At 43.6% G+C, this 12,500-nt stretch overlaps 2 protein-coding genes across 3 annotated transcripts in view; one reads left to right on the top strand and one right to left on the bottom strand.

Moving 5' to 3' along the window:
* Nucleotides 1-5,660, bottom strand: part of shcbp1 (SHC SH2-domain binding protein 1) — a 13,334-nt gene extending 7,674 nt beyond the window's left edge. The window contains exons 1-7 of one of the 2 annotated variants that reach the window (XM_017458611.3): nucleotides 5,429-5,660; nucleotides 4,252-4,485; nucleotides 3,979-4,094; nucleotides 3,390-3,598; nucleotides 3,012-3,107; nucleotides 275-505; nucleotides 1-80 (exon numbers count right to left, since the gene is read on the bottom strand). The exon at nucleotides 1-80 is cut by the window's left edge and continues 98 nt beyond it. In XM_017458611.3, coding sequence (XP_017314100.1) covers nucleotides 1-80; nucleotides 275-505; nucleotides 3,012-3,107; nucleotides 3,390-3,598; nucleotides 3,979-4,094; nucleotides 4,252-4,485; nucleotides 5,429-5,513 — 1,051 coding nt within the window. In that variant the 5' untranslated portion in view covers nucleotides 5,514-5,660. Of the gene's footprint in view, nucleotides 81-274; nucleotides 506-3,011; nucleotides 3,108-3,389; nucleotides 3,599-3,978; nucleotides 4,095-4,251; nucleotides 4,504-5,428 lie in introns of both variants that reach the window. The other variant, XM_017458610.3, reaches the window with a different exon arrangement.
* Nucleotides 5,661-5,970: 310 nt separating this feature from the next.
* On the top strand, nucleotides 5,971-8,924 carry pop4 (POP4 homolog, ribonuclease P/MRP subunit). The gene is made up of 7 exons (XM_017458612.3): nucleotides 5,971-6,104; nucleotides 6,251-6,303; nucleotides 7,135-7,358; nucleotides 7,443-7,520; nucleotides 7,619-7,680; nucleotides 7,950-8,051; nucleotides 8,158-8,924. Exons 1-7 carry the CDS (start codon nucleotides 6,098-6,100, stop codon nucleotides 8,292-8,294), a joined length of 663 nt encoding a protein of 220 aa, XP_017314101.1. The 5' UTR covers nucleotides 5,971-6,097; the 3' UTR covers nucleotides 8,295-8,924.
* The last annotated feature ends 3,576 nt before the right edge of the window (nucleotides 8,925-12,500 follow it).

Here is a 12,500-nt window from a genome sequence, read left to right as displayed (position 1 = left end):
CCACACGGCCTCCACCGCAACGCTCACCTTTAGGACGACACGACTGCTGACCACAGTTCATCCTGTAACCCAGCACATACCTGCGCGCACACACACACACACACACACACACACACACACACACACACACACACACACACACACACACACGCGTATGAGTGCACTACAATAACAGAGTTCAGCTGTTATCAAACACTGACCTTCTGATTGTTCAATAATTAACACTGACACACTGCTCTGTGCACTATGAAAACACACACACACACACACACACCTGAGCAGTGGGTTCTCGATGATGCGCAGTCTGCGTTTGAGCGTCTCCATGCGCTCGTACATGCGCAGTCCCTCCACCATGGACACGTTGTCCAGCTCCGAGTCGGAGTCGCTGCTCAGGACGTTCCTCAGGCTGGAGAACTCCTTAAAAGTGTGTGTGCAGCGCTGCAGGAGTGTGTGGTACTCCTCCACCAGACCGGCAGGGACACGGTCCTCCAGGATGTCATAATATCTGCAAAACACACACACACACACACACACACACACACACACACAAGAGAAACTAGGAAACATGAACATGAACACAGAGACATGTAGAAACATCCTCAGGAGGATAAAAACGAGAGAGAAGGGCACGTAAGGAACTGAGGAACACCCAGAAACTAGGGAACAGCAGGACATCTCACATACTTCCATGTGCACTACAAGTGTACACTCTCTTTAGTGCACTTTATGTAGAATGTGTAGGTCTTGTTTAGTTCTGGGTGGACTCATAGTTAGTGTGTAATTTTGTGTAGAGCATGGTCCTGGAGGAACGTAGTTTCCGATCATGGACACTGTTCCAGCTACTGCACCATGTAAACTCCTCCACTGGAGGTCAGCTGTATGCTTATCAGGTGGAGGCTTGGACAGGCACCTCCATCTGTCTCTAAGGGAATAAGACACTCCAAGCAGTTCAGACCACAGAGTAGAGACTACTCCAGACACCTTCACACAGGGGAGACGCCTTCACACAGGGGAGACGCCTTCACACAGGGGAGACGCCTTCACACAGGGGAGACGCCTTCACACAGGGGAACCTTCTTCTGACTGACTGAAAGATTCCCAGCTGTGGAGTTAAAAATAATAAGAGCTGTCCATGTTCCTCATGTTTCTTCCACCTCAGTGCTGGAAATAAAGATCTTCCTCCATCTCTCCATGAACCAGAAAGCAATCCATTTAGGACCAAAGCCCAACGAAGTGAAGGCAAGTAAATGACCGTCACTGTATGGAGTCTTTCCACCAAACAGGTTGATCTTATTCAGCACATCAGATATCCCAGTTCAACCTGCAGCCATCAACTTAACCCGTAAACTTGCTGAAGAGAGCACTGCGATCAGAAAAGGGTTACTGAGCAGTGGTTCCTCATACAGCCATGTTCCTGGAGAGAAATCTTCTCTGAATAGTGAAGATCTTCCAGGCTTGGAGGACAAACTGATAAAAAGGTCCAACACCAGACAGATCAAAGCTCTCCAACATCAGAAGAAGCAGTGTGTCCAGACCCATCCCACCTGGCCTCCTGAACCCAGCTCAAGCTGCGACTGTCCGAGGGAGAATTTCCTGCTACAAGAGTCTCTGTGCTGCTCATAAACGAAAAGCTGTCATTTCTGATGGAAGGTCACCAGACCTTGTACTGGAGGAGGTAAAGCACAGCTGCTGCAGTCAGTGCTGGTCAGATCAGAAAAAGTCTACCAGTCTCCTCTGAACGTCCACAACAAGGTCGTTTGTTGGCTTGAGGACGTAATCCAGAAGCCACCAGGTTGTTAGCAACAAGAACTCGTCCCCTGTAGGACTGCTGGGGTAGCGGCTATTTCCATTTATACAATCCAGAACAAACTCTCTCCTCCCATCCGTCCTCAGCTTCTTCTGAGATTCCTCTGTAGCTACATAAACACCCAGAACTTTTAAACCATCTGTCCTCCATTTCAGGTAGTTGACTTTATCCCCCTGTCTCACCTGTCTCAGTTACAGTTACATGTATATAGCGTTTTTCTAGACACTCAAAGCACTTTACACTGTATGGGGGGGGAGGGGGGGGGGGGGTAAAGTCACTGGGGATCTCCTCAACCAGCACTAGTGAGTATCCTCAATATGGATGCTGTGATGGCGGCCATATTGCTCCAGAACTCCCACCACACACCAGCTATTAGTGGAAAGGGGAGAGTGATATAGCCAGTTCAGAGATGGAGATTATTAGGGGGTGATGGAGAAGGGTCAGTGGGGGAATTTGGGCAGGACCCCAGGGTTATACCCCTACTCTTTACCATAAGTGTCCTGGGATTTTTAATGACCACAGAGAGTCAGGACCTCGGTTTAACATCTCATCTAAAAGACGCTGCTGTTTTTACAGTATAGTGTCCCCTTCACTATACTGGGGCATTAGACCCACACTGACCACAGGGTGAGTGCCCCCTGCAGGCCTCACTAACACCACTTCCAGCAGCAACCTTAGTTTTCTCCAGGTGGTTGCCCATCCAGGTACTGACCAGGATCAAGTCTGCTTATCTCCAGTGGGACACCAGGTGAGAACTGCAGAGAGATATGACACTGGCCCAAAGACACTTCACTCCTGCCCCAGTTTACTTCTGCAATGATGCTTTCTGTAATATCTCCAAAGCATCTGAAAGAGCCTGAACGTCACCTTGCTCAAGAGAGAGACACACACAGAGAGAAAAGAGAGAGAGAGAGAGAGAGAGAGAGAGAGAGAGAGAGAGAGAGAGAGAGAAAAAGAGAGAGTGCGCGAGCAAGAGAGAGATTTATTCCTATGCTAGATAAATAAATTAATAATTTGGTGAACACTGCCACCTGCTGGCCAACAGGAAATATTTTCACTGATATTACAGACGTGATGGTGAAAACAATGAGGAATTTAGAGACACAAAAACAGACAAAAAGAAAAAAAAGCACAATTTGTGCAGTGATGTCACACAGAGAGAGATAATAAAGAAAGGAAAAGAGAGAGAGAAATGTGTCCTCACAGTCGGAGTCGAGGTTCTACACAGCGAACAAAATAATCAAACTCATCATCCTCATCTTCCTCGTCCCACTTCCTCCAGATGTGTTTGTAAAAGAACCTGCAGAGACAAAGAGAGAGAGCAGAGTGTACACTACTTAGTGCACTTGTGAAATACGGTGGTGTAGGGATACACAGCTCCAATGCACTCAGTGTGACCAGCAGTGCTTCAGGCCTGCAAACAAAACTCAGGCTGAACATGTGTGTGGATTTTTCATACAACACTCTCTCTCGCGCACACAGGCGCGCGTGCGCACACAGGCGCACACACTTTCATTACTATTCTGATTAAAAGGATTGTGAGGGAGTGTGAGATGGAGCTGAATCCTGAATGAGACTGAACCTGAGGTGTTCCAGAGCGAGTGCGGTTTGGTCGAAGTCTCCAGACGGGTCATACACCACGCTGAGCTCCTGCAGTGGAACTCTGCTCATGGTGGCCTCCAGTAAAGTTTTCATGGAGTCCTCACACAGCTCACAGCCTCGAGCCTCACACTGCAGCGGGACGACCACATCCACCTTCGCTCTCATGTCCTTATAGTCCACATCCAACACCTGCGCGCGCACACACACACACACACACACACACACACACACACACTATAAAACACATATCACACAGGACTACAGCAGGTTTCAGACTAGATTTTTTTGTCATTTTAAATGTAATTAAATCCACAAAAATAAAAACAGGGTGTGTGATGGGGCGGGGCAGGGGCGGGGCGGGCAGGGGCAGGCAGGGGCGGGGCGGGCAGGGGCGGGGGAGGCAGGGGACAATGTGATGAGACTTCTGTCCTGCTGGTCTGAGGTGTTATTACACTAAATGGTTGTATATGAACTAAGCGGTTACGGTGTAACCATGACAACATGCACACAGGAACATTATTCTAACCACCTCATAACGTCATCACGTGACTCTGACACGTCTCACTCACCTCCACCAGCACGTCAAACACGTCAGTGTGCCACAGAGCCCTCCAATCACATGGCTCCACCACCTTCTCCAGGTAATCAGCAGTGAAAGCCTTCACCTCTGACGGCTTACAGTCACCTACAACACACACACACACACACACACACACACACACACACACACACACACATATCTGTTACACACACACACACACACACACACACACACACTCTCTCACCCCTTTTACCTTCAGCAGCACTTCTGCATATAAAGCATGAGATGAAGTGCTGATTACCGAGCATGTAGTCCTGATAGGCTTTAAACCTCTCGTAGAACACCAGGTGGTTGGTCTGGAACACGGCAGGTAATCCTCCGCTCCCCATCGGCTCAGCCGGCTGCAGGCGAGTGCAGGACTGACCATCCACAGAGAGGTGATCTGTACCACTGTCATCATCATCATCATCGTCATCATCATCATCTTCTTCATCACCTTCATCCTCCTCCTCCTCATCATCATGATGGGGCTCCTCTTCATTAGGAAACAGCACTAAAGTAAGTGATGACGTGAGAATACAGGAAGTGGACCATAAATATATCTGTTTAGACATTTATTTGTATTTGTGTGTAATTATTTCACTTCCTCCTGCATCTGTTTGACGCGTTTACACACCACAAACAAACATCCACCACCTGCGCAGATCAAAACACCGCACACTTCTATTCTGACACAAAGTCAATGGAATATCTTTGTTTAATCACAAACTGTGACTTTTAACATCTGTCTTATAAAGTCAGAACAAAAGTCTCTAATATCACTCACATCTGCATATTCTGGACTTAAAACTAAAATAAATTGCTTTCTCTGGTGACTCCTGAGCTTCTAAACACACAGAAAACCAGTTTCTGTGTCTGAGAAATTCCACACGGCTGGGAGCAATATTAATATTAAACATGCTTCCCAGAATTCAATCAAAAATATATACATAAATCATTTGGTTTTAGGCCACAAACAACAAACAAATAAAGAATACAGAAAACCTGAGACACGCAACAACAATCCTTTCTGGATTAATACAATAACCTACATTCACTTCACGTCTTCTTCTACTCTTTCCTCTTCATTCCATTCTCTTTATCATTCCATTCTCTCATTCATGCATGTTAATGTTAATAATAATAATAATAATAATAATAATATTAACAACAACGATAATAGTTTTTATTATTGTTATTATTATTATTTTTAGATTAGACTGATTATTAAACTCAGTGTTTACAGGTTTATTTATAAATAATGGCGTGTTTAAAGTTTAATACATAACAGGGCGTTGACCCATGAGACCAGCTTTAACTAACTAACGCTCATTACATGGTATTTTATTATTGATAAGTGTTTTGAACAGAAACTGGGCACTTTTGTGTTTAATAATAATAATAATAATAATAATAATAATAATAATAATAATCCAGACCTTTAGCGTTTCTCTTGTGTTTGGGTTCAGACTCCATTTCCTCCGAACCGAGCTTCACGTCTTCTTCAGATTTCACGTCTCCCATCCCTTCGTGCGAGATTAAACACTTTGAATTATAAATATAAAGAGTTAAATGTGTAAATATGAGCGGAACAGTGGGATTACTCCTCCACACTGACAGCGAACGGATGTTGAAGTCTGTTTATCCGCTCTCTTCTTGTATTTTCAAAATTTCCCCGGTAGAGCAGAGACGACCAATAGAAATCTACTTCCGGTTATGTTAGGGGCGGGGCTTTGCGTTGACTGCTTTTAAAGACGAAGACTTCACTGCTAAAATTCACAGCATGCTTTCCGTGTTCTTGTTATTACAACACTATGATCATGTTCTAATAGGAAATTACTTGTTTAAAAATAATTAAATGTATAAATGAGATTAATATTTCCGGTTGGTCGGACGCGTTGGTGAATGTTGTCATGTATCCTGTTCTCTTATTGGCTCGAAGTTATGCTGGTCTTGAAATCAGCCAATCGAAGCGCAGAAGGTGGGACTTGTTAGTTTGCATCCCGGAAGAGAATGAGAGAAGTGTGTCTTAAACCAGCGGAACTGTTTTTGTTTTGAGTATTTGACTTTTCTGTTTTCGGGATTGAGTGTAAAAGAAAGAACCGGAAATGGAAAGTAAGTAAGCAGGAATTAGATCTAATTTCACATCTCGGATCATGTCATATATCAGATATTAACTGGTTGATAATCTCAGTTAATCCTGTCCACGTGTGATTTAATAACAAGAGTCGAGCTTTTTCTTTCTGTGTGTTGTGGTGTAGATGTGGTGTTGTCCAGACTTCCTCCTGCTGAAAGCAAACTGCTGGGAGTTCAGGTGACTGAAGTGTTTTATCATTACATCAAAAATTAAACCCGTTAAAATCAAACAAAATATTACATCATGTCTCACTCTCTCTCTCTCTCACACACACACACACACACACACACACACACACACACACACTTTCTCTCTCTCTCTCTCTCTCTCTCTCTCACACACTTTCTCTCTCTCTCTCTCTCTCTCACACACACTCTCACTCTCTCTCTCACACACACACACACACACACACTTTCTCTCTCTCACACACTCTCTCTCTCTCTCACACACTCACACTCTCTCTCTCTCTCTCTCTCTCACACTCACACTCTCTCTCTCTCTCTCTCTCTCTCTCTACAAAACAAAAAAATCAAACTAATCTTCCTTGTCCCACTTCCTTCAGATGTCTTTGTAAAAAAAAAAGAAGAACCTGCAGAGTGTACACTACTTAGTGCACTTGTGAAACACGGTGGTGTAGGGATACACAGCCCCCATACACTTAGTGTGACCAGCAGTGCTTCAGGCCTGCAAACAAAACTGGCTGAACGTGTGTGTGATTTTTTCATACAACTCTCTCTCTCTCTCTCTCTCTCACACACACACACACACACACACACACAGTAAAATTTCAGTAAAATTGGTTTCAGTGTTTTGGGCCTTTATGGAAGATTGTTATGGAAATGTGGAGTCCTGGGGGGATTTTACACACACATACATGCACAATCTTTAACATTTTTGTTACTGTTCTGTTTAGATTTGTCTTTAGTGAATAAGGGGAGTCGTTTCCATGGTTACATGAAGTGTCTCTCTCTCTCTCTCTCTCTCTCTCTCTCTCTCTCTCTCTCTCAGTCCCAGCATAGAGAAGCTGCTGAGAAGTTCACCAGGGCTTTCCTGAACAGCAGCGTTCCTCGCCTGAGATGTAAGGAGGCAGAAGACATGCTGAAGCATAAAGCTGTGATGCTGCAGTTCGCTCGGGAGAGGAAGAGGAGAGGGACAAAGACGAAGGCTAAAGGACTGAACGCTAAAGAGAAGAGAGCACTGAGAGTGTTCCAGCTGAAACCTGAGCATCAGAAGTGTGTCATGACTTTATCACCACACTCATGACTGTAACACACCTGTTTATTCCCTCCATGTGTAATGTAGTGTTTTACACGCAGGTATGATCTGTTCCTGCCGCTGCATGATCTGTGGAAGCAGTACATCACTGACCTGTGTAACGGCCTCAGACCAGACAGGTGAGGAACTGACCAGAACATAACATACACACTGAACTGTTCACTCTGAACTGTTCTACTACTGTGCGTGTGTGTGTGTGTGTGTGTGTGTGTGTCAGTAACCCACAGGTGATGCAGCAGAAACTCCTGAAGGCAGATTTTCATGGTGCTGTTTTAACAGGTGTGTGTGTTTTAATAAACTGTTAGAACAGTAGAGTTCTTCAGATGTCTGAAGTTTCTACTGATAAACTTTTCTAATAGGAGAAATAATCTACGTTAGAACCTTTTAAGAGTTCCACTGAAGAACCCTTGCATGTGCTAGATGGAACATTTCAATACTAATAATCTAATCATCTAAGAGTACCTTCGCTGTGTGTGTGTGTGTGTGTGTGTGTGTGTGTGTGTGTTTACACTCGTTCATGTCCGTCGTGTGTGTGTGTGTGTCCATAGTTGTTCGCTCTAAATGCCCCTCATACGTGGGCTCCACAGGGATCCTGGTGCAGGAGCTGAAACATGTATTTAAGATCATCACGAAGGAGAACAGACTGAAGAGTGAGATTCATTTTTAAAAAAATAATTTTATCTGTGAGACGTGATGATTGTGTGTATTTTCGATTTCATGACATCACTATAGTCAGGTGTGTGTGTGTGTGCGCAGTCATTCCTAAGAGGAACAGTGTGTTCAGTGTGGAGATGGGAGATTTTGTCGCTCATATTTACGGCAGTAAGTTCGAGCTCCGCTCCAGTGAGAGATCGGCCAAAAAATTCAAGACCAAAGGCACCATTGACCTGTGAAGAACCTCCTGATGATCACACTGTGGGTTCTACAGGGAGAACTCGCCAGCAGATTCTCTATCAGAGGCCTTCAGAACATGGAAGAAGTTTATTTTTGGTGGGTGGGTGAGAGAGAGAGAGAGAGAGAGAGAGAGACACACACACACACACACACACACACACACGGTTTAGTTCTTTATACTTCTGTGTTGTAATTTATTAAGTTGTGATTAGACATGCAGCCTGTGTTCCAATAACCTCCTCTTCCTCTCATCACTCCCTCAGGAGTGTGTGATTCAGCAGGAACACTCTCTCTCTCTCTCTCTCTCTCTCTCTCTCTCTCTCTCTCTCTCTCTCTCTCACACACACACACACACACACACACACACACACACACACACACACACACACACACACACACACACTGTACAGAAGTGAATCAGCTGTTTACACATCACCTCGATTGTTAACTAGATTTAGTTCTTATCTGAGATTAGTGCGTGAGGGGGAGAGTTAAACTGAATTGGAACACACCCACCATACCTTCTATTTGGTTGTATACCACTTCAGAACACCAGGTGGCATCAGTGTTGGTGTTTACCTCCTTCATGTTCACTGTAGATGCTGAATAAATCTGTGTGTATTATTTAACCCCGACTCAGTTGTGTTATTTTACAGATGAATTAATCTTGGGTAATTAATACTGATTGATTAACGAGTGTCACAAGTGCGATCTTATTTCTGTTGTATTTATAACCTCACATTAAATCTGACTTTAATTTCATTAAGTATCTGAACACTGATGGCTCCACCTGTTCCAGTACAGCAGGTGAAGGTCCGTGGGTTTGAACTCTTGACCTCCAGCACAAGGGGAATTTGGTGGCCTTTACCTTGGCCTTTTTGAGCTGGAGGGAGGGGTACAAGATCAATAGCCAGAGCAGTTCTAGCTTTTCTTAGGAAGTGTGGCCTCGAGGAAGAACCTGCTTGACCTGGCACAGATAATGCAGCTGTGATGACAGTAGTGTGTACAAAACTCTGGGAAGAGAGTGACTTAAAACATCTGGTCCTCATCTGCCGTGCGTGTCACTCACTACAGTTCGCTGTAAGCTCTGCCTCCAAAGACACACTTCCACGTCGTGGAAACCGATCACTGGTTCTCTATTTCACCAAAGAGCAGAGAGACATACAAGGCTGTCTGTTGTCTTTACTGATAATTACGATCTGTGCCACATGCTGGCTTTCCATGGAGCCTTCCATGTCCAGAATCTCAAACAGATCAGTGGGAGGAGTTAAAATTGCATTCCAGTGATGTTCTACACTCCATGTACAGTGACCCACAGAACCTCCTGTCTGCTCTGAAGGCTTTTGCGGAGGAACAGACAGATCCCCTCCAGTTGCTTGACTGTTTAATGAGGTTTATAAAGTGTGTCTGCAGTACACAGAGCTCTCTCTAACACACTGAGGAATCGTATGTCCCTTCAGACCCTCAGCTCTATTCTATATATTAGATGGCTGTGAACACCAACTGCCAGATACACTACTGCAGCTCTTCGGCACTTCAGCTGCCTATTTATTTAAGTCATGTACTGCAGCAGGAGGTGTATCTACAGGCCAGGCCAAGCAGAACCGGAGAGACCCTGAGAGACCCGACAGACCTGGAGAAACCCTGAGAGACATTGAGAGACCCGGAGAGCTGATCATTTACATTTAAATAATCAGAAATGTCAAATTCTTTTTAAAATTATGAGCAGCAACAGTTTGGTAACCCCCTTTCGTTTGAAGACTCGTTTACGCTCCTGCGCCACCCCTTCACACTCGCATCGCGAGAGCTTTAATTTCTGAAAATGAAGAGGAAGAGATGGAGATAAATGACGAATGAATTTAGGATAATTACAGACAAACAAATCCACATCTAGTCCAAGTTCAGTTTTATTTCACCCTATTATTATTATTATTATTATTATTATTATTATTATTATTATTATTATTTGCGAGATGAATTATTAGTAACAGTTAGCTAGGGTTAGTGAAAGTTTCTATGGAAATGTCTGTGTCTCAGTTCTGAAGGTCTGTAGTCTGTGTCACGATGTTTGTGTATCAGAGCAGATAGCAGTGTTCTGTGTTCATGGAATGTGTTGTTTTGAGCATTCCGACTCATGCCCTCTCTCACTCCCTCTCACTCTCTCACTCTTTCTCACTCCCACTCACTCTCTCACCCTCACTCTCTCTCACTCTCTCTCTCACCCTCTCTCTCTGTTGCCCTCTCACTCACACTCTCTCTCTCACCCTCACTCTCTCTCACTCTCTCTCTCACCCTCACTCTCTCTCACTCTCTCTCTCACCCTCTCTCTCTCTTGCCCTCTCACTCACACTCTCTCTCTCACCCTCACTCTCTCTCACTCTCTCTCTCACCCTCTCTCTCTCTCACTCTCTCTCTCACCCTCTCTCTCTCTTGCCCTCTCACTCACACTCTCTCTCACTCTCTCTCTCGCCAATAAATCATCATGGCATCATCTAATGACATTTCAAAGAGGTTGAACTACGTTCCTTTTAAAGTATTTAGCAAGAATCTGAGATGTTTATTCAGATGCTGATCATACCTGTGATAAGCCACTAACCTTTCCCCCTCTCTTTATTACTCCTGAGTGCTCAGGCAACTTAATCCATACTCACGTCCTATACGCTGGGACCTGTACCACTGAGAGAACTGTTCCTTTACAAGTATTATTATTATTATTATTATTATTATTATCATCAGTAGTAGTAATATTGTTATTATTAATGTAATATTAATTAATAATAATAAATAATAATAATATAAATATCTATAATATAACTGTAATAACTATCTGCGTAATGTTTGTGAAATGAAAGAAAGCAGGTTTAGGCATGTTGTGTAGTTAAAAGAGCAGAATGTAGAATAATGCACAGCTTCCTCATGACACTGAACACCGTGACTTTCTGAAAATATGAACAGTTTGGCCTTTTTACATCAGTCTTGTACTGATCAATTCATTTTTATCTGCAGACGTGCACGATGGATTCATCCATGGCACTGATAATTGCGATCACAGCCACAGCAGGGTTCTCCACAGGATTAATTATCGGTAAAACATTACACTTTTACAATTATTTCATTTTCAGCCTTAAAACATGAACTAAACTTGATTTGTTATGATCTTATATTCAAATTTAAATTCAAATTCATCTCACAAACGTCACAGAAATACCTGGAAAAAAACCCTTTTGGTACAGAAACATGCGTGTGGGTCTTCTTCATCTGTTTTTGGGGGAAACAGTTAAGCAGCGCTGATCATTCTGATGTGTAGAACATGTCTGTAATACACAGGTATTATATGTGGAATCTGCCAGCAACTCACAAAATGTATAAAGGCACAGTTATCGATGTTGCATGCTGGAAATTGTACATTTAAAGCTTTAGATTACACCAGAATAACTTACTACAACAATATGACCTTACTGGGTGAGAACGTAGATATTTCTTCACTCTAAGTGAAACGTCTCTGTTGTGTTTGAGGTGGAGTCATCGGTATTGTGGCCACTCTGATCTTCTACTTATGGAAAAACAGAGGAAACTCTCCAGGTAAAGCAGGTTAGATAGCACACTGCGCAGCGCATTAAAACTGTGATTGAACCCTTTGTGTCAAAAAGCCGGCGCTAAAGTGTAATACGGAGCTGGAGCTCATAACAGACGCTGGACACAGACTCAGCAAAGGGTTTAAACATGTGTTCAGATTCTAAAGTAAAAAGCATAAAGTTAAATCAGTATTTTAGTTTATTTTACTGCATGTTTTGGGGTCAGATTCAGAGACGAGTTGCAAGTGAGTTTTATCACACTATTTATTCACTGTTTTGATTTGTTGAATGAATCAAATAAAGTCAGAGTTGGTGTTAATTCGATGCGCTCTGCTGTAAAGGAAACGTGCTCACGGTGTGAAGGATAATCTGACCTAGCGCTCATCTGCTACGCTTACAGACAAACTTTACCGTTATTCATCGTTTTGTCCAGAAAGTGGAGCCAGTGGGGTTTAATACAGAGGAAGCACAGCTGTTTGGCCTTTTACATACTCTACACAAGTACACAAAACACTCAAGCGTGCGAGCTGATGCCAGTTTTTTGTTTACGTACTTCACACAGATTCTACCGGAGTCATTAAAACTCGCTCACCACAGAGAGACAGAAGAGAGACAGAAAAGAGACAGAAG

The sequence above is a fragment of the Ictalurus punctatus genome, chromosome 27 (assembly GCF_001660625.3).
Source record: "Ictalurus punctatus breed USDA103 chromosome 27, Coco_2.0, whole genome shotgun sequence".
In the NCBI taxonomy this organism is placed as follows: Eukaryota; Metazoa; Chordata; class Actinopteri; order Siluriformes; family Ictaluridae; genus Ictalurus; species Ictalurus punctatus.
The sequence above is the reverse complement of the archived record's forward strand: the minus strand, read 5'-3'. Positions and strand labels throughout refer to the sequence as shown.